The 25,596-nt window shown below is 39.8% G+C and overlaps 1 protein-coding gene across 1 annotated transcript in view; it reads left to right on the top strand.

Annotated features, from left to right (window-relative positions):
* LOC135470637 (uncharacterized) overlaps positions 1-20,423 on the top strand; it is a 46,565-nt gene extending 26,142 nt beyond the window's left edge. The window contains exons 18-31 of the mRNA XM_064749673.1: positions 897-1,153; positions 2,786-2,905; positions 3,524-3,679; positions 5,110-5,223; positions 6,489-6,662; positions 8,020-8,253; positions 9,064-9,150; positions 9,384-9,470; positions 10,465-10,560; positions 11,525-11,632; positions 12,786-12,941; positions 17,029-17,121; positions 19,246-19,389; positions 19,646-20,423. Of these exons, the coding sequence (XP_064605743.1) occupies positions 897-1,153; positions 2,786-2,905; positions 3,524-3,679; positions 5,110-5,223; positions 6,489-6,662; positions 8,020-8,253; positions 9,064-9,150; positions 9,384-9,470; positions 10,465-10,560; positions 11,525-11,632; positions 12,786-12,941; positions 17,029-17,121; positions 19,246-19,389; positions 19,646-19,687 (1,868 nt within the window). The 3' untranslated portion in view covers positions 19,688-20,423. The remainder of the gene's footprint in view (positions 1-896; positions 1,154-2,785; positions 2,906-3,523; positions 3,680-5,109; positions 5,224-6,488; positions 6,663-8,019; positions 8,254-9,063; positions 9,151-9,383; positions 9,471-10,464; positions 10,561-11,524; positions 11,633-12,785; positions 12,942-17,028; positions 17,122-19,245; positions 19,390-19,645) is intronic.
* Positions 20,424-25,596: the final 5,173 nt, after the last annotated feature.

Genomic DNA, 25,596 nt, shown 5'->3' with positions numbered 1-25,596 from the left:
ACCGCATTTTTGCACCATGGACTCGCCCAGCGACAAGAAGACACAGTATATGTACACCCATCTGATGGGGCTTTATACAAGACTGCATGAAACTAGTCTTTGCAGATTATAGCAGGTACATGGAAAGAGCTGTGCAACATTGTATTCTTTTGGTTGGAGACTATGAGCAGTTGATCAAATGTACAATGCAAAACCACCAGTATCCAATAATTCTTTTCGCTGCGTGGTCTGAACTTAATGTATTATGTTTATGAAAGTGAATGGCACATGTATGGATGGCAAATTTTAAGCATTTGGCTCTGTGCTCTTTTTGTGCAGTTTCATTTTACATTTTGGCTCGTCCAGGTACACAGATGGATATAATTAGTATCAAGGTTTTATCAACGCTGGAATTGATCATATCTCCTGGTGCAAATAATCAGAGAGACATTAGAGTAACACCTTTCGATATTGAAATGAATGAAGACAAAATGTGTTCAACCAGAAATGAGATTATCACTACCAGAAAAATAGCTTGAACCACAGAAATGCTGTCTACTAATAGCTTTGATTTAAACATTAGAAATTGTCAAATAAATAGATAATCAGAATTTGTCCTCATGGCAAAATATGCAAATTCCCCAGCTACAGACAAGTGGAAAATACTTTCTATTTCCGTTCTATCCATTCGTTCTAGTTAAAAAAAAGTCCAGAATTGAATGGAATGGTCCTTAACCCAAGGCTAAGTCCAGCGTTCGCTTCGCCAAACTTATGTCAAAGGATTGCGTTCAATATCAGTTGAATTGTCAGTATATACACATGTATTAAAAAGTCCTTTGTTGATTAACTTTGAGGAAAGGTGATCCGATTAAATTTATTGGACGTATACTCTATAAATTCTTCTAATTGGTTGACAGGTTCTCTGACTGACCGCTCCCGTTTATCATATGACCCCAGCTTTCCTCAGGTAAATACTGGTACCCACAGCTTACGGCTTTACCGTCCACCTGTCCCCAGCCCTGGGCAGGTGCCCCGAGACTCTACTCTGCAGCTGCGGGAATGGGTGCGGTACTGGGAGGCTACTCTTCGCTTCCATATCTTCCAGGAAGTGGCACGGCCCGGGTCACTGACACCCAGCGAAGACTCAGACGAGGAGGAAGAGGGGCTCCCACAGGTTGGAATTTTTAAAAATACATTTATTGTTTATTTTGTTGTTGTTGAATGCCAGGCTCAAGAAATTTTTTGCTTGTACTGCTGACCTGTGGAATGTTAATCACTAATGAGCTTTCCCAGGTGTGACATACAGATTAGCACAAGATATTTGTGGAAGAGAAGTGGCCTTCATCAAGTGTTAGATTGTACCAAAAGCTGCATGAGCGTTGTCGACTGCATGTTGTCACCAAGGTCCAGTAAGCAAATTCCATGCTCGTGGCCAGGTTTGAACCCGCACCCAATGTGTTCTAGAAGTTCAATAGATTTATTTATTTATTTGATTTGTGTTTTATGCCAGAATATTTCACTTATTCGATGGCAGACAGCATTATGGTGGGAGGAAACTGAGCAGAACCTGAGGGAAAACCATGACCCTCCGCAGTTTGCGGACAGATCTTCCCCTGTACGGCCAGAGCAGTCAAATAGACAAATGCCTCTAACCGCTAGAACAAGGAAACAGTTGTCTTTTTGTCATGAGAATGATGACCTCCAAGCTCCAAGAAAATAAATGTAGCACACAGATGCTTTCAAACCCAGTTTGTGTACAATATCCATATATGTTGGGAATATCTTTTAAATATTGAACTACACCACTGATAGCCAGCAAAGCTGTAAAATAATTGAAATTTTATGGCAGCTGTCAGGCTTGGGGGCTATTGAGAGCAAAATGAACTGATTCAGTTAACTTGATCCACCATGTCTGCACAGGAGAGTGTTGTTAGTCTTTCTTTGCACCAAGCTTGCTTAGAGAGCAGGGGTCCTATTCTTTTCACTCACGGACACATGCAGAGTGCATTCTGACCGTTTCCTTGTTTATTGTCATGGTCTAGGCACATGCAGAAGGCATTCTGACTGTTTTCTTGTTTGTTTTCACTGTCCAGGCACATACAGAATACGTTCTGCTTGTTTTTTGTTTGTTTTCATGTTCCAGGTACATGCAGAATTTGTTCTGATTGTTTTCTTGTTTGTTTTCACGGTCTAGACACATGCAGAACACTTTCTGATTGTTTCTTTTGTTTGTTGTCACAGCCTAGGCACATGCAGAATGCGTTTTGATTGTTTCAGGGTTTATTTTCACGGTCTAGGCACATGCAGAACACTTTCTGATTGTTTCTTTATTTGTTGTCACAGCCTAGGCACATGCAGAATGCGTTTTGATTGTTTCAGGGTTTGTTTTCATGGTCTAGACACATGCAGAACACTTTCTGATTGTTTTCTTGTTTGTTGTCACGGTCTAGGCACATGCAGAATGCATTCTGATTGTTTCCTTGTTTGTTTTCACGGTCTAGGCACATACAGAACACTTTCTGATTGTTTTTTTGTTTGTTGTCACAGCCTAGGCACATGCAGAATGCATTCTGATTGTTTTCTTGTTTGTTTTCACGGTCTAGGCACATGCAGAACACTTTCTGATTGTTTTCTTGTTTGTTTTCATGGTCTAGGCACATGCAGAACACTTTCTGATTGTTTCTATGTTTGTTGTCACAGCCTAGGCACATGCAGAATGCATTCTGATTGTTTTTTTGTTTGTTGTCACGGTCTAGGCACATGCAGAATGCATTCTGATTGTTTCCTTGTTTGTTGTCACGGTTAGGACGCATGGTTGCCACTAGACAGGAAGGTTTCCCCATCAGAGCCATTCACAACGGGAGATGGGTTTGACATCTATATTGACGGCGGCAGATTTTTGCCAGACTCTGTCACATTCTCACGGGTAAGAGTTAAGTCTTATACTACTCATTTATCATTATGAACACATTATCACTGTTACATGTTAAACTATGTACTCATTTCAATGTATTTCTTGATTTTTAATTAGTGACTTTGACTTCAACATTATTTTTCGTTTAATTGTTTTTTTCCGAGGACAAGGTGATTTTCCTATCTAAGTTGCAGTTATGATGGCGGATAGTTTGCCATGAATTAATGCTTTTAGAATGATTTAAGGTAGTTTTCCACTAAATGGTAAAAAGCCATATATGATTCAATTTTTCAGTTATATGATAACCATTTTCAAGAAAATTCTTGAAAAATGGGTTACCCTAATACCCCAACCTTTTCATATTTGAAAGATCAACTTTCAGTGCAATTTAATTATGCACATTTGTAGTTAGATTTTGAAGACAAACTATATTGGTTGTATTGGCCAGTTTCAGGGCTTCACAAAAAGTATGATTTTATCAGTCTACACAGAATAATGCCTTCAGAATATGCTTAAATAAACATCTTGCAAACATGGGGAAAGGTTGAAGAATTGCATTGAACATAGTTCAGCCTGAATACTGTTTTAATGTGATGTGAAGGTTACATTTCCATTATTTTTGGTCTGTAGGTGGCTGGCCGCATAATGGACAGGGCTTACACCATCAGCGGTCAGGACATGGTGACTGGGTTCAAGCTGGACAGTGATATTTACAACCCTGTGTACGAACACAAGGAGGAAATTCGTGATCCCGATATACCTGCCACTGCAACTCTTGTTCTCAAGGTAAGATGAACCTGGGTTTAGCTTGGTTTAGCTTGGTTTACATTTACAAGAAGCTGGCCATCTTTCACTTCAAAACTGGTTTTGGACATTGAATTTTTAATTTCCCCACTTTTACTGCTGATGTGGCTGTTAGTACTGTCTAGTGTTATTAAGACCACTTGCCTTCCACCAAATATGGTGTGCGTATCTGTATGTGATGATTAGGAAGGTTTATCAGTAACTTTATAACACAGATTGGTGGGTTACACCAGGCACTGCAGTTTCCTCCACCCAAGCAACTGACCGCTAGCATGTAAGTGAACAATTCTTGAGAGTGGCATCTTTTTTTCAAACAACAATCAAATAAATAAATAATATATTGGTGATGCAACATTCAGTCATATTGAGAGGCAGGCCGTAAAAATAATAATAATAATAATAATAATACTAAATAATACTTAATTTTCTGAGGGAGATCATGGCCTGGTGGTTGAAAATTTCAGTCTCCCTCACGACAGCGGTCCCTGAGGTGGTTGACGTGGTCTTGCATGAAGTTCATTGGAGATCACTTTCCCTCCTGATAGAGATAATCTTAGATAAATGTTTGTAGAGGGGCTTATATCAACTTTCTGTTAGAGTGCAGAATTCATTTCAGACATCCAACCTTTGTAGGGTCCATCTTTGAATTCAGTTATTGCAGGCTTGTTTTTCATACTATGCTCTTTTTTAGAACTATGTTCTCTGCCCATCTAAACTGAAATCATAATGAACATCTGTGTGGTGATTGTGAGTTCAAGAAAAACAAAGCAAAGGTACAAACTCTGCCTAATCAAAAATGGCTGTGCATAAAAAGGTGTTGTTTACAATCTCAAACAAATAAATATCAAAAGCGAGGTATACACTATCAGTTCTCTATCTTGGAAAGTTGTGGGAGCAACCATTAATTGTGTCATTGGATGCTCCAAGTGAAACACATGGGTTGGGTCCAAATACTTAAAACAGGAAACAGTCAACTTGAGCTTTTGTCAAGAAGATTGAAAATTTAGGAAGTATGATTGGCTAAAAATAAGACATCAACTGAGACATGGCCAACCATATACACCTGTCTTGTATACACTTAGGCTTAGTATTTCAAAACCTGATTTTAAGTTTATCACTGGTACTTGTCATATAAAAAGCTTGATTTAGACAAACAGCAGGCAATGTGTTATTTTTTAATAATAAGTTGAAGAAATCCCTGACTTGTCTCTTCCTTTTGCCCTTACCTCTGAAATGATTTTTGTGCAACAAGGACAAATTCATTTCCATGCTAGAGATGCACACCTTGCCTTTTATGAGATTACACCTCTAATACGCTGAAGTGTTATGTTTTCAACCAGCTTGAAGTTGCAAGGCAAGTGTTGGATGTTTACATTCAAATGCCAGTGTTTCAATATTTATGCTGTTGACAGTTGTACACAATGGATAATTTCTACAAGGAGTTAACATGCGTGGGGTACAGCCTCTTGAACATCTTTGTGGAGAGCGGAACCGAAAGGCAGCCTACGGTGGACTCAGGTGTACAGGTACAGATCAGCTAGAATAGCAGGCAGTGTGTGGTCACTTAAAAAGGAGTACAGTTCAACACCAGCCTTGTACAAAGATTTTTTAACATTCCCCTGTTGTTCAGACCTTAACGGCAGTTAGCCTCTGTTTAGGTACTGTAACTTGAAGTAACTTGTCTTTCATTGAAATAGAGGCGTTACATTGCCGTACCTGGGTGGTACAGGATTTATCAGGTTTGCCAAGCAGTATAAGGTATCCAGATAAGCTCTGTATTACCCGGAAACATGTTCATCATCATTGTCTCTGTTTAGGTACTGTAACTTGAAGTAACTTGTCTTTCACTGAAATAAAGGCGTTACATTGCCGTACCTGGGTGGTACAGGATTTATCAGGTTTGCCAAGCAGTATAAGGTATCCAGATAAGCTCTGTATTACCCGGAAACATGTTCATCATCATTGTCTCTGTTTAGGTACTGTAACTTGAAGTAACTTGTCTTTCACTGAAATAAAGGCGTTACATTGCCGTACCTGGGTGGTACAGGATTTATCAGGTTTGCCAAGCAGTATAAGGTATCCAGATAAGCTCTGTATTACCCGGAAACATGTTCATCATCATTGTCAAAAATCTTAAAATTTTGATGTCAAATTGAGCAGTGGGAATTTTTACCTTAGTGCTGCTAACCTGTACATATCATTTATTCCATAGCTTCTCACATCAAAAAGTTTCAAGCATCGAGCAAGCGTAATATTAAGATTCAGTTGTCATTATTGTATTTGTCATCATTGTATTTGTCTTCATTGTATTATGTCCAGTTAAAATGCTTGTAGGGGATTATGCGATATCAATGTAGTATGAAGCGTGAGCCCGATAAGTGAAACATTATGACTGTTTCACAGTTGTTCATGGATACAATGGTTGTAATGTCTGATACATGAAGTTTGCCTGAAATGGTTGGCTTTCTGAAGAACAGCAGTGCCATGATGTTTTAGATTTTATAAGATAAACACAATACTGCATTTCTACGATGTACATATAGATGTATGTGCGGTTAAAAGTGTGTATGGTTACTGAATTTCTTTAGTCTCATATTGATGTCATACCTATACTGATAAATTCAAATCAATCAAAAGTGTATATATATATATATACAATCAGTACTAAAATGTAAGTTGCAGATAGATCATTGCCGAAGAAAAATGATTGGAAACCCTGCTTTATTATCGAAAAAAAAAAATGTTTGCATTTATTGTTGTTCTTGTCTAATTCCTGATTTGTGTATTGTAGGTGTCACTGAATGAAGGCGCCCACCAGTTGCGACTGTACCAGCGAGGCCCTGATGGGGACGAACCCGTCTCGGAACGTTGCTTGAGAGAAAGTCACACCCGTTATATCCCCGCTGCCTCCATCCTTGTCCGGCTGGTGAAGGTGGTTAGAGGGAAGAATGGCCGACCATTAGAGGTACTGACGAATATAACTTCCTGATGTGTGTTGAAAAGTAGCTTTTAACAGTTTCTGTCAATGAAAACTGTCAGTAAAGCAGAGACTTTAACAAGCCATTATCAGGTACCTGTAATTTGAGTTTGGTATAATTACCCTAAAACCAAATTACCAGGGGCCGAAGTGGCAGAGGTGGTTAGCATGCCAACGCGGTGCAATGAGCCAGGAGCATCTCATTGATGCGGTCATGAATTTAAGTCCACTTCATGCTGGCTTCCTCTCTGCTGTATGTACTTCGGTTGCCTCTCTGGCAGACACCTATTAATTTTGCATAAGTGACAATGTTAACGTTTAGCATTATATCTCGACGCCAAACATTCTGTGGCCAGTAAGCTTTGGTGCCTACTTTGCCCAATCTGTGAGAAAGCAGCCATAAAAATTTGACATAGGCTGACCATCAAAATTTGGACCTTCCTATGCCTTCTGCTTGGTGCCTAGCAACATAAAGGGAATGTCATTTGCAGCCTCATCACTACCTCATACCTAGTGTCCCCTCGCCAGCAGTTTCAAACTTTCATCAATAAAGCTCATACCTCCTCAAAGTTTAGACAATTTCTATGTATTTAATGCCAAGCATGCACCTGTACACCAAAAATGGCGACCTGGAAGCAAAAAAAGACTTTATACCCTAAAATACACAGAATTACATTCATCCCTCCTGAAAAACAGGAGTTGTAATGGGGTACTGAATCCGTCTTCCGGCAACCTGCGGATGGTCGTGGGTTTTGTCTAGGCTCTGCCCAGTTGGCCGCCATTGTATAAGTAAAAAATTCTTGAATAGGCTGTAAACATCAGTGAAATAAATAAATTACATCATAACACGGCATTGTTGAGAAGGAGTTCTTCAAGTCACCTACAGACAGTTTGCCACACAATAGTTAACATGTGGACATATAAACAAGAAAACAAACAAAAATGGTGCCTTCACACCAGACTTTTCCCCAGAATTCACCGACAGAAACAAGCAATGACATTATTATGGGTAAATGATAACAGTTAGCGTGAATGGTGGTGGAATGTCAGAAGCCAGCTACATGTGTACTGGTAGCAAGCTACAGAGGACTCCCTGTGAGAGGATTGTGGTTTAAGTCATGTCTCACACGGTAAAGTGTGTTTGTAACCTGCCAAAGATTGATGGTTTTATCTCAGGCACTTGTATTTTTTCCATCCATAAAGCTGAGAACCATCATGTGAGTAAAAAATCATTATTATAGTGTCAAACAATAAATAAATAAAATCAGATAATACCATCGATGCCGTTAGGCATTACTTGTTGGGAAATCACATTAATTTCCTTGTATTTCACATTGTTTTCTAGTGTTCCAGGGTGCCAGAGTCAGACTGGGTAAGGTTAGGGCTGTGGCAGCCCCGCCCTGCCTACACTGACAGGATCTACTACTCTGAGAAGTGTCGGCCATCCCGGGGGGAGACTCAGCTCCTGTGTGCCCTGGCCCGACGACCAGTGGTCACTATGAGACAGGTGGTCACTAGACTGGCTCTGTCACGGGACATCTCACTGGACAATGACAAGAGTCTGGCTCAGTATATACGTGTGAGTATAATTTATAGCCTGAGGATCTTTGACTTAAGTCAAAATTTCAAATCACTTTAAAATTGTTATTTCTTATGTAACAAGGTCAATATTGCTATGTAGCGAAAATTCTGGGTAAATTTGTTGTAACACAAATCTCAACTAAAACAGTTGAAAGGAAGATACCAACTTTAAAGATTGAAATTATGACTTACTTGTTAATCTAAGATTGCTTCATCATCTCGGGGCCTGTACACTGATTTAGTACGATTCTTGACATATAATTATGGCTTGAAAGTTAGATTCCATTTTGGAATACAGTAATGAGTCAAACTCCATAGCGCGCATATGATTTCTGAAAGCAAAGGGGAGATAATGTTACCACTCAACCCTATTTTGCTGTACATGGGAAGGTTTGTCAGCAAGCTGCGGATGGTCATGGGTTTCCCCAGGGCTCAGCCCTGTTTCCTCCTCCCATAATGCTGGCTGCTGTAGTGTAAGTGAAATGTTCTTTAGTACGATGTAAAACACCAATCAAATTAATAAACAACATCATTTTGTGTTGTTGTCATATCAGGCTTTTAGTCACAGTGGGAATAGTTGGTTGGCTAATAGTTCAGCACATAAGAAACAACCCGCAAGATTTTTATTTCTGCTGTAACTTTTTTAAAAACTGCTGCGAGAATGCCAGTGTTTTAGCAGAGGAACAATTTAAGCCTAACGAAAGGAATCAGTCATCAGATGCTTGTGGCATCGGCTGCAGTGTTTAGAAATATGCTTCTGTTTCCATATTTAAATATTTGATGTCTGGAAACCATGTTTCTTTTGCAGAATCAGCTGACACGCGTGGCTGACAGCCGTCCCTTAGATCAGGACCTGACCTTTATATCTACTTACAGCCCTGTGCATGGACTTAAAGTATGTACTTCATAATTTAACTGTCTGAAAAATCCTATGAAATTAAAGGTGATTAATACTGTAATTAATACAACAGGACCAACAAAATTGTGATGTTTTTCTAAGCTTTTCTCAGCTTTTCCCTATTACATGTACATTTGATAATTTTGCATCACCTGTGTAGTTAGGCCTACTGAAACCCCCTATTAAGTTTAAAATATGAACCTATGATACATGAATGCTTTATTTTCCAGGTAGCTGTGGATGGTGCCTGTAACATTCCCTGGTCAAACTTTAGCGAGGCCAGTGTGTGTTTGAACCCCCCTGGTGCTTTCTACATGGTGAGTATGGTCGGCCCTTGTAGGTGGTGAGTATGGTTGGGTCTTCTAGGGGGTGAGTATGATAGGGTCTGGTACATGGTGAGTATGGTGGAATCTAGTACATGGTGAGTATGATGGGGTATAGTACATGGTGAGTTGTGGGGCCTACTACATGATGAGTATTTTAGGGCTCTTATGTGTAAGTATGGTGAGGCCTAGTACACGGTGAGTATGGTAGGGCCTTTTAACATGGTGAGTATGATGGGGCCTTGTAGACAGTGAGTATGGTGGGGCCTTCGACCTGGTGAGTATGATGGGGCCTTGTAGACAGTGAGTATGGTGGGATCTGGTGCATGGTGGGGTCTAGTATGTGGTGAGTTCAGTGGGTGAAATAGGCTTGATGGAGTGTTCAATATAAATGTAATGGAGAATTTTTGTTCTAACACAGCTAGGAACTGGCTTGTGATGGCAGGAAATGTTATTAGACCCATTACCTTTTTGAGACAATGACCTCAACATTTTGCATGACCAGCTTATTTTCCCAGATAATTGACAGTAAAGTATGACAAATTGTAAACTTTCAAATTTGAATTACACTGTCATAATTTGATAGGTTAATTCAAATGAAGTCACTGTCTTTTTACAGCCTTTTTTTTTACAACGAATTTTTGTGAGTTTATGAACGTAGAATTAAATGAAATTGAGCTATTCAGATTACTGTTAAGGGCTTAGAAGTTATTCCATCAAAAGCATATCAAAAATTTGTTTGGCTGAAACAAACGAGCAGTACTTAAAAGTAACACCGCATTGATACATGTATCATGCGTCCGCATATAAAAGCTATAAGAGCTGTAATGTTCATTAAATTGACAGAATAATGTTTGGAAGATGTAAGAAAAACAAATCAGTCCAATACCCCTTTAATAAAAACAAAATGTTTTGTTTTTGTGCAAACTATTCTACTCACGTTTGTATGGTTACCCGTTTAAGGTATTAACAAGTTGTCTGTTTTCAGGAAGCCCACCTGGCTACTTACGACAAGCTGACCTTTGTGAATGACCTTGAACTGTCCAGTACCACTACAGCTCCTGTCTGGATGGATGGATTCAAGGTAAATAGTGAGGATATGTCAGTGAAGCGGGCCGCTATAGCTGTCTTCATGTGTACCAGAATAAGAGAGGCTTATTCATAAATCTGTTGTGGTATTGTGACTGGGTGACCTGTCACATCTGGTGTCTTTGGCATGATACATCAGTGGCAGCAGCACTTTAGTGGCATGGACTCAATCATGCCACAAGAAAACAATGTATTATATGTACATTTATATGTACACACACCCAGTGACTGCTCATCGTCATTTTTCGTCAAAATTGTTCAGTACGATGTAAAACCCCAAGCATAAATACATACTTGAACTCACATCGACCACATGGGAGGCTCCTGCTTCTCTCGTATGGAGAGAAACCTCCACTTACGTTTTGCAAGAAAACAGTGGTAAATTCTGCTATTACTGGGGTTGCCACTGGGCGGAAAATTGTACCCTATTATTAACCTTCCTTCGCATTGAATGTGGACAACCATGTGACAATAAAGATCAGTTAACTTGTAACTGAAAAATTGCCACAGCAGAGATAGCCCATTGTAATCTTGACAGTTTTCGTTTCAAAAGTTTTAACCATATGAGTAAGTCTTGGCAAAACATTTTAGCCTGATAATATTTTTTCTGTGAATAAATATTGTGCAGTAAATGTCCTATCCTGGAGATGTTTTGGCAGAACATTAGTGTGCAGTAAATGTTCTTTCCTGGAGAAGTTTTGGCAGAACATTATTGCACAGTAAATGTTCTTTTCTGGACAAGTCTTGGCAGAACATCATTGCACAGTACACTTTCCTATCTTTGTTTGTTATTGAGGCATCACATTTGTGACCCTTCCTACTCACAAGTAATGGATTGCCATCATTAAAAATATGACTTTTGGTATGTGTATACACTCTACGGATATGGACACAGATTATTATTAAGTGCTAACGTCCCTGAACTCTCCTCTTGACTTTGTCTGTTGTCTTTACTGCAGCACTTCCCTAACCGCTCTTTCCACAAGTATTTGACAGTCATCATCCACATACAAGAGGTCGGAGTGACCTTGGAGAAACAGAACTACAAGTACGGCTTGCTGGATCAGGTATGTGGTGCCCTGAACACTGTAGTCAGGGCACACATCTTTTGCTGTAGATAATGTTGTTTTCTGGGGTGCAGTATCTGGGACAGTGGACTGCAAGTCTTGTAAAAATGTACTATACACTGATGGTTCTATAATGATGTCATCTATCTGACATACAATACAACTGATGTCTCTCCTGAGTGGTTAGATGTCAGAAGGCCTGGTATTATTTATTTATTTATTTATTGATTTGTTTGGTGTTTTACGACGTACGCAAGAATATTTCACTTATACGACGGCAGCCAGCATTATGGTGGGTGGGAACTGGGCAGAGCCTGGAGGAAACCCACAACCATCCGCAGGTTGCTGAAGGACCTTCCCATGTATGACCGGAGAAGAAGCCTGGTATTATGCAGACGGAAACCCAAAGAGGGCTATTTAAATGGAAATGGGTTAAAAGATTGGTGATTGAACTTTAAAGGTGCTTTGATTGCTGAGGACTTTGTTTTTCTCAAGGAAAAACTTTTATTCATAGGAGGCTTGTACTACCTTTATGTTGTAGTGTTGCTGCTATGGAATCATATGCCCAATTTTTTTTTTTTTTTGACTTCTGAAAATTGATTCTGCCATTTATAGCCACCTGGATAATAGTATGTCTGAATGTCCAGCGGTTGATTTTGGTCATATATCCATTCGGTCTAAGTGCGGTCGCTGAGTTCAAGTCCAGCTCATGCTGGCTTCCTCTCCGGCCGTACGTGGGAAGGCCTGCAGATGGTCGTTGGTTTTCCCCGGGCTCTGCCCAGTTTCCATCCACCATAATGCTGGCCGCCGTCGTATAAGTTAAATATTCTTGAGTAAAACACCAGCCGAATAAATAAATAAAAATTTAGTCTAAGAAGGTACTCATCTTAGACTGCATGTCACAGTTGTTTCGAATTCACTGGAAAATCTATAAAATAAATGACCCAGGAACCTCCCACCAATGGGGCCTGTCAGCAACCTGCAGATGGTCGTGGGTTCCCCCCAGGGTCCACCCAGTTTCCTCCCACTATAATGCTGGCTGCCATCGTATAAGTGAAATATTCTTGAGTACATCCTAAAACACCAATCAAATAAATCAAGTAAATAAATAAAATCTGTATAGCGCTCTTTACCTCTGTCTGTGTGTCTTCAGGCGTGGACGGCAGTGCAGGTGTTCACAGACAACTATGCGGTCTCCAGCGTGTTCCAGCTTCCACTGTTCAGAGGAGCACCTAAACCAGAAATGCTGAGACAACTGGCTAAAGAGCCATGTAAAGATTGGCTGACGAGGAGTGTGGAAAATAAGAAGGTATGTCCAGTCCACAAATAAGCTTACTGACCATTATGGGATTAGGATAAGGCTATATGAGACTGAATGTTTCTTCCATCTAAACATACCCTGCATACCTGTGTAAATGTACCGCATTTTTGACACAAGTGTTTGTATATACACATTATAAAACAATGTTGTAGCGCATCACGTATGTATATGTAAGCTGTGAGTAGAATGCCTTATGCAGGCCTTATATACTTATATGTTTACAGCCAGGTCTAGAATACAACATCTCCGTCTCCACTCTGTTGTTCTTCAGTCTATCTAAACTGGATAAGACACATCTAATAAAACATGGTGTCAGAACTGACTTGAACTCTCTGTACATTTGTGTGGGTGTACTTTAGATTTTTACAGCCAGTTTAACTGGAAAACTTTGATCTAACTCCTGCTGGTATTTGCGGTCAGGGCTCTTGGCAGTCTTGCTACTGAACCTACTGCAGTTTTACAGACTTTTATGGACTTTCTCTGTGACAGTATGAGCTCTGCTATTTGCTACGCTTGTCACCATACACTAACCGATCTGTTTGATACTGTTTCTGAAGTTGCCATGTTGTTCTTTACCTTGTTAAAACGGTAAATAACGGCCATAAACTCTTCTAAATGTAATTCTGCTGACTATATGCTCGTCATCACAACTGCTTTCAACTTCTACTCATTATATGCCAGAAAACTATTACTATTGCAACTTTCGCAATCCCAACCACTGCTGTTATAATATAACCCACCAGCCAAATTTTAAAACTATTTAAGCCCAGAAGAACCTCCATGTGTGACATTTTTGTAATTTACTGACACTTTTCATCCGTAACAAGGAGACAAGTAACAAAAAAATTGATTTAAATACACAATGAGTGAAGAGGAACGGGACCAGTTACTGTCAGTGGGGATTCTCCACGATTGGGGATCAGGAGCAGTATCCCTCTCTGTCAAAACTGCAGCTTAAGGGAAATTTCAGCGCTAAATGGAAAAAATGAAAAGTTTGGGATATATATGAAATAGTTACTGGACTGGCAGAACAACCTGACAAGTACAGCGTTGCCACATTTATTACTGGCATAGGACCTGACGCTCTTGCATTCTACAGTGACCTCCCTTTGCAGTCAGATGAAGAGAAAGGCAATGTGGGACGGGTTCTCACTCTTATTGCAACTCGCTGTCTCGGAGAAACTGATGTTATCTATGAGAGATACATTTTCAACAACAGATCTCAGCTGGAAGAAGAGAATATCGACACTTACACCACTCAACTTACACCTGCAACTTTGGAACGCTACAAAGTAAACTGTTTCGGGAAAGAATTGTGTGTGGGATTTTGGACAATGGAATTGCTTCAGGAACAAAAACTAACTTTGAACGGTTGTATTGACATATGCTGATATGCAGAAACTAGAACCTCTCAAGTCAAACTTATGTCAGGGAAGGACGATATTCATACGGTGACCAAAAGTACCACACAACAACGTCACAAGTCTTCTAATTGACTTCGACCCCACCTTTCCTTAAATTTAGTTGTAAGTTCTTTGGGAAAAAAACATGAACAGGACAGGACAAAATGTCCAGTCTACGGCAAAGAATGCTCGAAATGTGGCCAAATCTCACACTTTGCTTTTCATTGTCTGTCAAAGAAAGTTACCAGAGACAAAAAGAAACAATCTGTACACAATGTTGACACCTCGTATGATGACTCATTTTCTGATAGTATTCTTACTGTGGAAAGTGTGAACTCTCTTACTGACAAGGTCTTTGCTACTCTTCTCCTTGGATCTGAGAAAATGAAGTTTCAAATAGACTCTGATGCTATATGTGCAGTGTGATTTCTTGAACAGATCTTCCCACTGAAGTATCAATTGACAGACCATAAGAAGTTTACAAAATGCACTTTGCTGTTGTTGTTGAACAAAGCAACACCTCTTGGCATGTGAGCTGCTCAACAAATGCAGCCACTGGAAATTCTGTAAGAGAACACTTAAGTGCCCTTTGGACACCTGTAGCTCTACAATTAATGCCCTTCCATCCACTGTCCCAACTTCAACTGTGTCTTCAACTGTCAACCAGCCTGATGCGGGCTTAGTCTCAAAACCTATGACAAAGGACATCATTCTTTCAACTTTAATTGATGTCTTTTCTGATGAAGTTGAACTTCTGGAAGAGGAGGAGCACTTTGAAATTGATAAATCTGTGCGCTTAAGTTGACAACCTCTCCGGCATGTGCCTGTTGCTCTGCGAAAGACTTTCAAAACTGAACTTTCTAGAAGAGCAAAATATCATCACTCCTGTCAACAAGCCTACTGATTGGGTTTCAAGTCTTGTGGTCGCTAAGAAACCCAATGGATCGCTCAGAATCTGCATCAACCCATAACCACTGAACAAAGCCTTGAAAGGTAGCCAATACCCACTGCCATTAATGGAAGATCTACTATCGGAACTTTCTAATGCTAAAGTCCTCTCAAAAATCGATGTATGTCACAGCTTTTGGCATATTCCTCTAGACACAGAACCAAGCTACCTCACCACCAATATCCTCTCTCGGGCTTACCTCCAAATTACAGAAGGACAAATTGACCATGAGGAAATACCTGTGGCTGAGGAAGAAATCTGCCATGGAAAAAATGACAGACTATCTACCTATATCTGAAGTGCGAGTGCAAGAAATTCAATCAGCAACACAGAAAGATACAAGCCTCCAAACCAATGATTCTACAAGGTTGGCCACTGCGCAAGGAAGAAGTTCCATCAGTTGCACTTCCCTACTTGAACATGAGAGATGAAATGTCCGTAGAAAATGGAATTATCTTTCGTGGTCACCGTTGCGTGATTCCAAAGTCCCTCCAACTGGACATCCTAGAACGTCTTCACAGTTCTCATACTGGCATTGAATCCAGGCCCCGTTGAGCAAGGTAATGTGTTTATTGTCCCACCATGAACAGTGAAATTGGTGACTTCATCTCCACATGTGAAACATGTTGTTCCTACCAAGCCAAACAACAAAGAGAGACTCAAAACAAAGAATCCCAGGATTTCCTGCTAACCACTGACTATTACAGCGACTCTGTTGAAGTTGAGCCTCGAAAACATCCTCATTCATCGTAAGTCATCCTCATTCTCAAAGCACACCTCGCCTGCCATGGTATTCCTGGTTAGTTTATGTCTGACAATCGTCCACCGTTGAACAGCAACCTTAGCAAACCAGTGTGGTTTTTCACACATCACCTCTTCCCCAGGATACTTTCGTTCAAACGACAAAGCCACTGTGAAAACCACAAAGCGAATTATCAAGAAAGCGACATTTTCCAATACTGATCCTTTCCTGGCATTAGCGAACATCAGGAACACACCAGTTGAGGATTCAACTACTTCCCCTTTCCAACGAATGTTGTTCAGTCAATGAAATAAAACACCACTGCCAATTACACATTCTCCATTAGAGCCGTGCATACTTTCTGCCATCCTGTAAGAGAAAAAAAGGAATTTCACTGAACTTTATTTTTAAAGACTCTTCTATCGTTCTTTAAGGTCAAAGATAAGTTTTGCTTTTTTTATAAAGGGAGATGTTATGATGTACACATGCACATCATAAAACAATGTTGTAGCAGATTGGATACGTATATGTAAACTATGTGTAGAATGCCTTACACAGACCTCATATACATGTATGTTTACAGTCAGGTCTAGAGTACAGCATCTTCATCTCCACTCTGTTGTTCTTCAATCTGTTTATACTGGATAACACTGCCAGCAAAATACGGATGGTCATAGGTTTCCCCTGGTTTCCTCCCACCATAATGCTGGATGCTGTCATATAAGTGAAATATTCTTGAGTACGGCGTAAAACACCAATCAAATAAATAAATAAGTAAATACTGGATAATAGGAAAAGGGATAGATTTTGGGAAAAGAAATATGTCTCTAATTCATCTTTATGCAAAAAAAAGGCTATACCACTATCATTTCTTTCCAGGTCGTCCTCTCTGTCTGCTTTTTCTTTGCTTCGAGTATATTACACATTTAACCCTTAACCTCGCATATATACGTACATACACTTGTGTTCTTTCTGCCACAGATTCAGTTACTGGAAGGTGCATCAGTGTTTGTGCGACTGTGTGATGGCAGACGGGACGAGGAATTTCCAGAAAATGTTCCTGAATCAGGAAAGGTATTTGAATTGCGAGATTTTCTGCACTGTTATTCTGACCTTCTGATTTAAAGAGGATTTCGTGCTATAACCCATACATGTATGTAGATCGCACAAGATTTCAATCAGATTTACTACTCTCTTGATATTTTGCATCCATAATTATGGAAAAAATATATTTCCTTTGTAACAGTTGTAACTTCCTGAAATTCTTGAAAACTGCATTTGATTTTCTGCAAAAAGTGACCATAAACATCCACTTTAGTTGACAGGGGCCGGTATGTCTCTAGTGTAATTTTCTGCAAGTCTGACAACAATCCAAATGCTCTCGGCTGCTCCATTACATGTATGCATGCAGGTGTTACAAATGACAAAAGACATTGTCATTGATGAGACAGGCACGGTGATGGAGAAAAACCTCATAATTTTTGTCATTTTTAGCACTTCCATACTAAATCCAAGGCATTTTAAATGAAAAATAAAAGGTATTCTTCTAAAAAGAAAAAAAACTCATGCATGATTACGGTAAATGACCCGAAGTTTCGAACATGAGTTACTGTCGTTTACTGTTGCACAATCTGAGTTGGCGGTAAGATGACAGAAGAGAGTGGTTAGCTACCCCTGCCCGTTTCATTACCCTGCATGGCTCTGGTTATTAATCCTCCCCACATGGGGTCAAGTCACTGACAGCGAGGTGCAGGCCTCCCTACTAGTAGGCCAACATGTACATCTCTAAATATACCCATGAATGAAATCAAAGAAAGTACACTATACACAAACTGATTGTTTGGGTTAGGCCTATGTGGAAGTTAAAACACCATTATCTGGTGAAGGGTTGTCCACTGAAAGCCCTCAACGAACACGTGTACAGATGTATTTTGGCTAAAAACGAATTCACTGAGAAATATCTGTCATAAGCTTCCTGTATCCATGTAATTCCAATTTAGTATGTCAGTCTACATGCAGTCTACATGCACAGGCGGAACTGTCCTCCTATTGCGGAAGAGTTCCTTTTTACGTGTTTTTATATTGGGTACCTCCACTAAACACACACAAAAAAAATCTGCATGAGGTTGCCAGAAACTCCCACAATTTACTTTTACCCCTTTTCAGTAGCTCTGTATGGGAGTCCAGCATATTGGGAGAGAGGATTTGTTATCGCATTGTTTGAGTTGTTATCGCATTGTTTGAGTTGTTATCGCATTGTTTGAGTTGTTATCGAATTGTTTGAGTTGTTATCCCATTCAGAGTTTGCACAACACCATCACTGGCTTTATAAACAAAATGTTTTATGATTTCATGTATACAGTTTTGCCCAGATGTGATTTATGTGTCGCTAGTGACAGTTAAGATTACTGTTTTGCCTTTCGCCAGCAAAAATCATGTGATTGATGGGTAGACACGGGGAAATTTCGAGTCCTGTGATTATAAATGGCTTGTATCTATCTACATGTAAATAAAATCGATCTGTATGACTAAGATTTCATCTGAGGGGACTCGATTAAATATTAAGTAAGTTTTCATGTTTGCGAGGTATGGGCAGAAATTACGCCAGAATGAACAAGAAATGTTTAGCTGTAGTGGTACAAATGCACATGTGTAGGTGTTGCTTTGATCGCAATTTCATCCCGTTTGCAGGTCTAGTTTGCAATTATGGATTCGTGGTGTGCTAAATTCTGCTACAGCTTTGTTTACGGAGAGCCCTGCAGTTTAGAAATGGGTATTTGACATGACATTCCACATGCATAAAGTTACTGGGTAGTTAATGCTTAATCTCCACAGAGTTTTCTCCCAAATTCCCATTTATCACAAAATAACAATAATAAAATAATCAACCTCTTGCAAAGTGCATGTAGAAAAAATTATTATGATTGAAACTGAGGAAAAAATGAACTGTTAGTTGTAGGGGCATAGACAAACTGCTCAGTGAAGCGTGAGCTTGTTTGTTACATTCCTAAACTGTCAGTATAATCCCCTGACCACCCTTGATGCTCTTTTGGGGCGCTCAGTCAGTATCAACACAAGGAATCCTACGATGCACTTTCCAAGTCCCAGGGCGAAACTTTAGGTCATTTACCACAAGTTTGAAATTCTTTAGCCTTTGTAAAAGTCATAATGGTTTTCTGTTTCATTTTCTGATACCAGTTGGAGATCAATTTCGACTACATCCCACCACAGCTGGAGGAGAGCTACAATAAGAGAATAGACGGCAAGACACTGGAATCTCTTATTCCTGCAGGGAAAAACCTTAGAGACTTTGCAAAAACCCTTGGTGTTAAATTCAAAAGTGTAAGTTTCTACATATATCTAGGATTAGTTATTATTTTAAACGAAAATAGCACTGAAGATCCAGGATTTGATTTCTCTACTTGTTATAATGGTTTTAAAGAAGTTTAGATTCAAGTTGGGTATATTTGATCATGATGAAAAGTTTATTTTGTTTTGAGTCATTTACATGAGTCTATGTCATTCATATGTTGGAGATGATAAACACATCAAATATTTTAACAAATTATAATATCAATATTTTATCTCTGCTTTTCAGCTCATCTACAAACTTTATGAGGAGGGTAATTTGACAACTTAGGAGATATCCCAAGGCTGTGATCTTGTGCGTGATCTGTGTCAGTGTGAATTTTATTCCAAAAACCTAGATGTAGTTATACTTCGTAAACGCTGTGCTGTAGCATTTACAAATCAGCTCTCAGTCAGTCAATCGTTCAGTCACAAAAGTACTGGGGGCCTACGTGACCGAGGTGGTTAATGTGTCAGCATGGTGCAATAACGCAGAAGCCTCTTACCAGTGCGATCCGTGTGAGTTCAAGACCAGCTTATGCCGACCTCCTCTCCACCTGTACCAAGGGCATTCTGCCAGCGGATGGTCACAAGTTTCCACAGGGCTCTGCTCGGTCTCCTCCCACCACCATGGTGGTGGTATAAGTGAATTATTCTTGAGTACTGCATAAAACACCAATCAAATACATCAAGACAAAAGTACTGGGATCAGTCCCACAAAGCCGTTATTGACATCAGCCAAAATTGAAAACTGGTGGTTTTGATTTTGGTAAAGAAAATAGAAATTGTAATGGATTTTTAACACACATATAACATTTGTAAGTAATGGTACTCATAATTTTAAGCTCTTTGTTCAGCAATCACAAATTGAAATTGGTGAAATTTTTGTGACAAAACCAAACATTTTTTTTTCCTTTTTAAATTCTTGACAACAAACATGAATGGAAGTATAGGAAGAACTTGTACAAATATGCTTCAAACTGTATTTAGCTACAGTATTCTATTTCCTGTCTTCGCTGTGATTTGTAGGCACCTTGAGATATTCAACAGGAATAATCTGACTGATATCACCCTATTGTGTAAAACATTTAGTTGACTGGTGTTTTGTATGCCTGAATATTGTGGAACAGTGAGGGTTGTTACACTGAGCAGTGTGTTAGACATTTGTTACACTGAGCAGTGTGTTAGACATTGTTACACTGAGCAGTGTGTTAGACATTTGTTACACTGAGCAGTGTGTTAGACATTTGTTACACTGAGCAGTGTGTTAGATATTGTTACACTGAGCAGTGTGTTGGACATTGTTACACTGAGCAGTGTGTTGGACATTGTTACACTGAGCAGTGTGTTAGACTTTGTTACACTGAGCAGTGTGTTAGACATTGTTACACTGAGCAGTGTATTAGACTTTGTTACACTGAGCAGTGTGTTAGATATTGTTACACTGAGCAGTGTGTTGGACATTGTTACACTGAGCAGTGTGTTGGACATTGTTACACCTAGCAGTGTGTTAGATATTGTTACACTGAGCAGTGTGTTAGACATTTGTTACACTGAGCAGTGTGTTAGACATTGTTACACTGAGCAGTGTGTTACACATTGTTACACTGAGCAGTGTGTTACACATTGTTACACTGAGCAGTGTGGGTTTGATATTGTTACACTGAGCAGTGTGTTGGACATTTGTTACACTGAGCAGTGTGTTAGACATTTGTTACACTGAGCAGTGTGTTAGATATTGTTACACTGAGCAGTGTGTTGGACATTGTTACACTGAGCAGTGTGTTGGACATTGTTACACTGAGCAGTGTGTTAGACTTTGTTACACTGAGCAGTGTGTTAGACATTGTTACACTGAGCAGTGTATTAGACTTTGTTACACTGAGCAGTGTGTTAGATATTGTTACACTGAGCAGTGTGTGGACATTGTTACACTGAGCAGTGTGTTGGACATTGTTACACTAGCAGTGTGTTAGACATTGTTACACTGAGCAGTGGTGTTAGACATTTGTTACACTGAGCAGTGTGTTAGACATTGTTACACTGAACAGTGTGTTAGACATTTGTTACACTGAGCAGTGTGTTAGACATTGTTACACTGAGCAGTGTGTTACACATTGTTACACTGAGCAGTGTGTTACACATTGTTACACTGAGCAGTGTGTTTGATATTGTTACACTGAGCAGTGTGTTGGACATTGTTACACCTAGCAGCCTGTTGGACATTGTTATACTGATCAGTGTGTTGGACATTGTTACACCGAACAGTGTGTTAGACTTTGTTACACTGAGCAGTGTGCTAGACATTTGTTATCTTTGGCACTTGGAATATCAGCCACTTTCACAAAACTTTGTAAATCAAATTTGTTGTAATGTTTTTTTTTTGTGAATGAGCTGCCCATGTTATGGTGTCACAAAAGCCATAAACCACCACCTTTCTTCACAAGGGGTTTATTTGGAGAATCTTTTATCGAATGTCACATGGTTATCAAACACACTGCTTAACCCTCAGCGCCTTAGCATAGTCTCAATGATGTTTATGCAAGGTCACGGTATGCACAAGGTCTAGTTGAGGTCATGGCATGATGAAGTCTGAATGAGTTTCATGGCATGAATGGGATGTCTGAGGCCATGGCATGAACAAAGTCTGTCTGGAGTTATGGCATGAATGTCTGTGGGGTCATGGGCATGAACAAAGTCTGTCTGGGGTTATGGCATGAATGAAGTCTGAATGAGGTCATGGCATGAACAAAGTCTGTCTGGGGTTATGGCATGAATGAGGTCTGTATGAGGTCATGGCACACATGTATGTATGATTGGGTTTTTACGTTGTGCTTTACAATTTTTAGTCCTGTGATGATTACAAATGTGCATATAGGGTGTCTGTTTTCAGCATGCTGTTGTGCCTGTTGCCACTAAAGTATCATGCCGAAGACACCAGATATGACATCCCACTCCGTCACATTATACTGACAGAGGGCCAGCCAGTCTTGTGTGCTTGCTCGAACCTCTTATTTTTCGTTGATATAATTTCGTGAGAAAGCAGGGTTTTACACACCCACACATAAATGTATATATAAATGAAGCTTTCTTCACTTTTCAATTTCCATATACACAGATTGTACTAGTTTCAGTCAGTCGTCATCTGTCCCGATTTGTGTTTCTTCTTGATATCACAACTTTATTATTACACCTGTGTTTTCCATTACAGTTGAGAAAAAACACTTTGTCTTGTCTCAAAACATTTTGTACATACATGTATATGCACTTTGACCTCAGATATGTATCAGTTGTAATGAATTATTTATTCTGTACTACTATATGAGGTGTTGTCGTGTATTCAGTGTGTGAGAAAGCAATTGACATACGGCTGATACTTGACAGCTTGTCACAAACTGTGATTATGTGTTTGATGATGTTAAAGTCTGAAGTCAAGAATTGTTCACTCCATCAGTCTTTGGGTTAGTACATGTGTGAGGAGGAACTGGAGAACGAAAGCCCTTAGCCACCTACCTGAGCTATGCTTCTTTATAGCTAGATTCAAGGCTGTCACCTTATTTGTTAGAGGTTGATCAGCTTAACCATGTTCTCGCCCTGACATGGCGGTAATATTGCCATAAGTGGCCTTAAGTGATAATCATTCATTCATAGAAATGAGCAATGGACTTCATATTCCAGGGTGTATGATTCGAATTGAAAAATGGCAGATAGAATAGGAATATGTTCTTCACATCTAGTGAAAGACAGTCAATGACACCGAGATAGAACATACCATACATCAGTGGATTTGGAATTCAAAAAGAATATTTGCTTAAGGTTTTACTACACATGGATTAATAATGGACTCCTGCTCATGCTGGCTTCCTCTCCGGCCGTGTGTGGGAAGGTCTGCAGCAACCTGTGGATGGTCATGGGTTTCCCCCAGGCTCTGCCCAGTTTCCTCCCACCATAATGCTGGGTGCCGTCGTATAAGTGAAGTATTCTTGAGTACAGTGTAAAACGCCTATCAAATAAATAAATAAATAAATATTGGACTGTTGTTTAACACCAGCAATTTTTCATTTATTTCATCATGGCCAGTTTATCAGTGGATATCAAGTGGTTGGAGAAACTTCATGTAAGACTACAGTACACGAAAGAGCTATTGACCACGTATTGCGTCCACGAAATTGGAAGCAAGTGAATCTTGAAATTCCCTACCAAGGCCTCCATGGTTAATGTGCTAGAGCAGCGTAATGACAGAGGAGTCTCTCACCAATGTGGTCACTGAGTCCAAGTCCAGCTCATGCTGGCTTCCTCTTTGCCTGTACATGAGGTCTGCCAGCAGCCTGCGGATGGTCGTGGGTTTCCCCTGGTCTTGCCCAGTTTCTTCCCACATAATGCATAAAACACCAATCAAATAAATATACATTCCCTACAAAAAAAAAATGAAACTGATCTGTGCCTTAATAGGAAAGCATTACCCAAGTGAATAATGGAAAAACGATAACGGGAAGGCAGGAAAAACACAAGAAATTTGACTGCAAAGTTTATAGTATTTACTACATTTCAGAAACATTATGTACATTTACATACAAAGAATTCAAGGTCATGACCTTACCCCATGATGAAAATCTCACTCACAAGAATGTTCCTAGCTTCCTTTTTACTCTGTCATCCATGTAAACCATTTACCATGTACACATACAACAATCATCCCTGCTAATCTTAATTTACTGCAGGGAAAAGCAGTCTGGAGTCTGGTAGGATCTGTAATTTGTGTTCTCAAATCCTGTATGTAATGTTCTCGCACCAACTGGAGTCATCATGCAGCCACTGTCATCAGATACACCATTTAATTCTCACTGCTATATGATTTTTAACCATCTTTCCTTCCTGAGAAGTCTTTAATTACCTACTTTTCTTGGATTTTTGGCCACTTTGAAAGGTAGTGTCCTCCACAGGTGATTATGACCCAATGTACATGTACAAAGGCTTGTCCCTTTATTCATTTTTGTATATGATTGATATTTAACGCTGTACTTAAGAATTTCTAACACGTGCAACAACTGTCAAGTTTATGGGTGACAGAAACTGGAATAAACCACTATCGTTCATCAGGTATCTGACAAACCTGCACCCCTGCACACATTCCTAGCTGGAGGTGAGCCACTGAGAATTGGTTTCAAGCCTAAAACCTCCTTGGTCCTAAAGATGTCACATTGTGACTATTGCCTGGATTGCATGAGCTGGTGAAGGCCTCCATTCCTTGTTAAGAGAAAGGGCCAGTGGAAAACATCTGCACCTTGCTGGCTACTTTGCCGACTACCTGACAGACTTCTCGAAGAAATGACGCAGGTGAGCGCTGGATTCTTATCTAACGGGTGAAGATTACTCCAGCAGTTAGGCTACTGATATCACTGTGCTCAAACTGAGTACTATTCCAGCAATACTGCTGCTGATATCACTGTGGCCAAAGTAAAGACTGCTTCAGCAATTAGGCTACTGATATCACTGTGCTCAAACTGAGTACTATTCCAGCAATACTGCTGCTGATATCACTGTGGCCAAAGTAAAGATTACTCCAGCAGTTAGGCTACTGATATCACTGTGCCCAAACTGAGTACTATTCCAGCAATGCTGCTGCTGATATCACTGTGGCCAAAGTAAAGATTACTCCAGCAGTTAGGCTACTGATATCACTGTGCTCAAACTGAGTACTATTCCAGCAATACTGCTGCTGATATCACTGTGGCCAAAGTAAAGACTGCTTCAGCAATTAGGCTACTGATATCACTGTGCTCAAACTGAGTACTATTCCAGCAATACTGCTGCTGATATCACTGTGGCCAAAGTAAAGATTGCTTCAGCAATTAGGCTACTGATATCACTGTGCCCAAACTGAGTACTATTCCAGCAATACTGCTGCTGATATCACTGTGGCCAAAGTAAAGATTGCTTCAGCAGTTAGGCTACTGATATCACTGTGCTCAAACTGAGTACTATTCCAGCAATACTGCTGCTGATATCACTGTGGCCAAAGTAAAGATTGCTTCAGCAATTAGGCTACTGATATCACTGTGCTCAAACTGAGTACTATTCCAGCAATACTGCTGCTGATATCACTGTGGCCAAAGTAAAGACTGCTTCAGCAATTAGGCTACTGATATCACTGTGCCCAAACTGAGTACTATTCCAGCAATACTGCTGCTGATATCACTG

The sequence above is a fragment of the Liolophura sinensis genome, chromosome 7 (genome assembly GCF_032854445.1).
Source record: "Liolophura sinensis isolate JHLJ2023 chromosome 7, CUHK_Ljap_v2, whole genome shotgun sequence".
NCBI classification, from domain to species: domain Eukaryota; kingdom Metazoa; phylum Mollusca; class Polyplacophora; order Chitonida; family Chitonidae; genus Liolophura; species Liolophura sinensis.
Note: the sequence above shows the minus strand (reverse complement) of the source record. Positions and strands in the feature narration are given on the sequence as shown.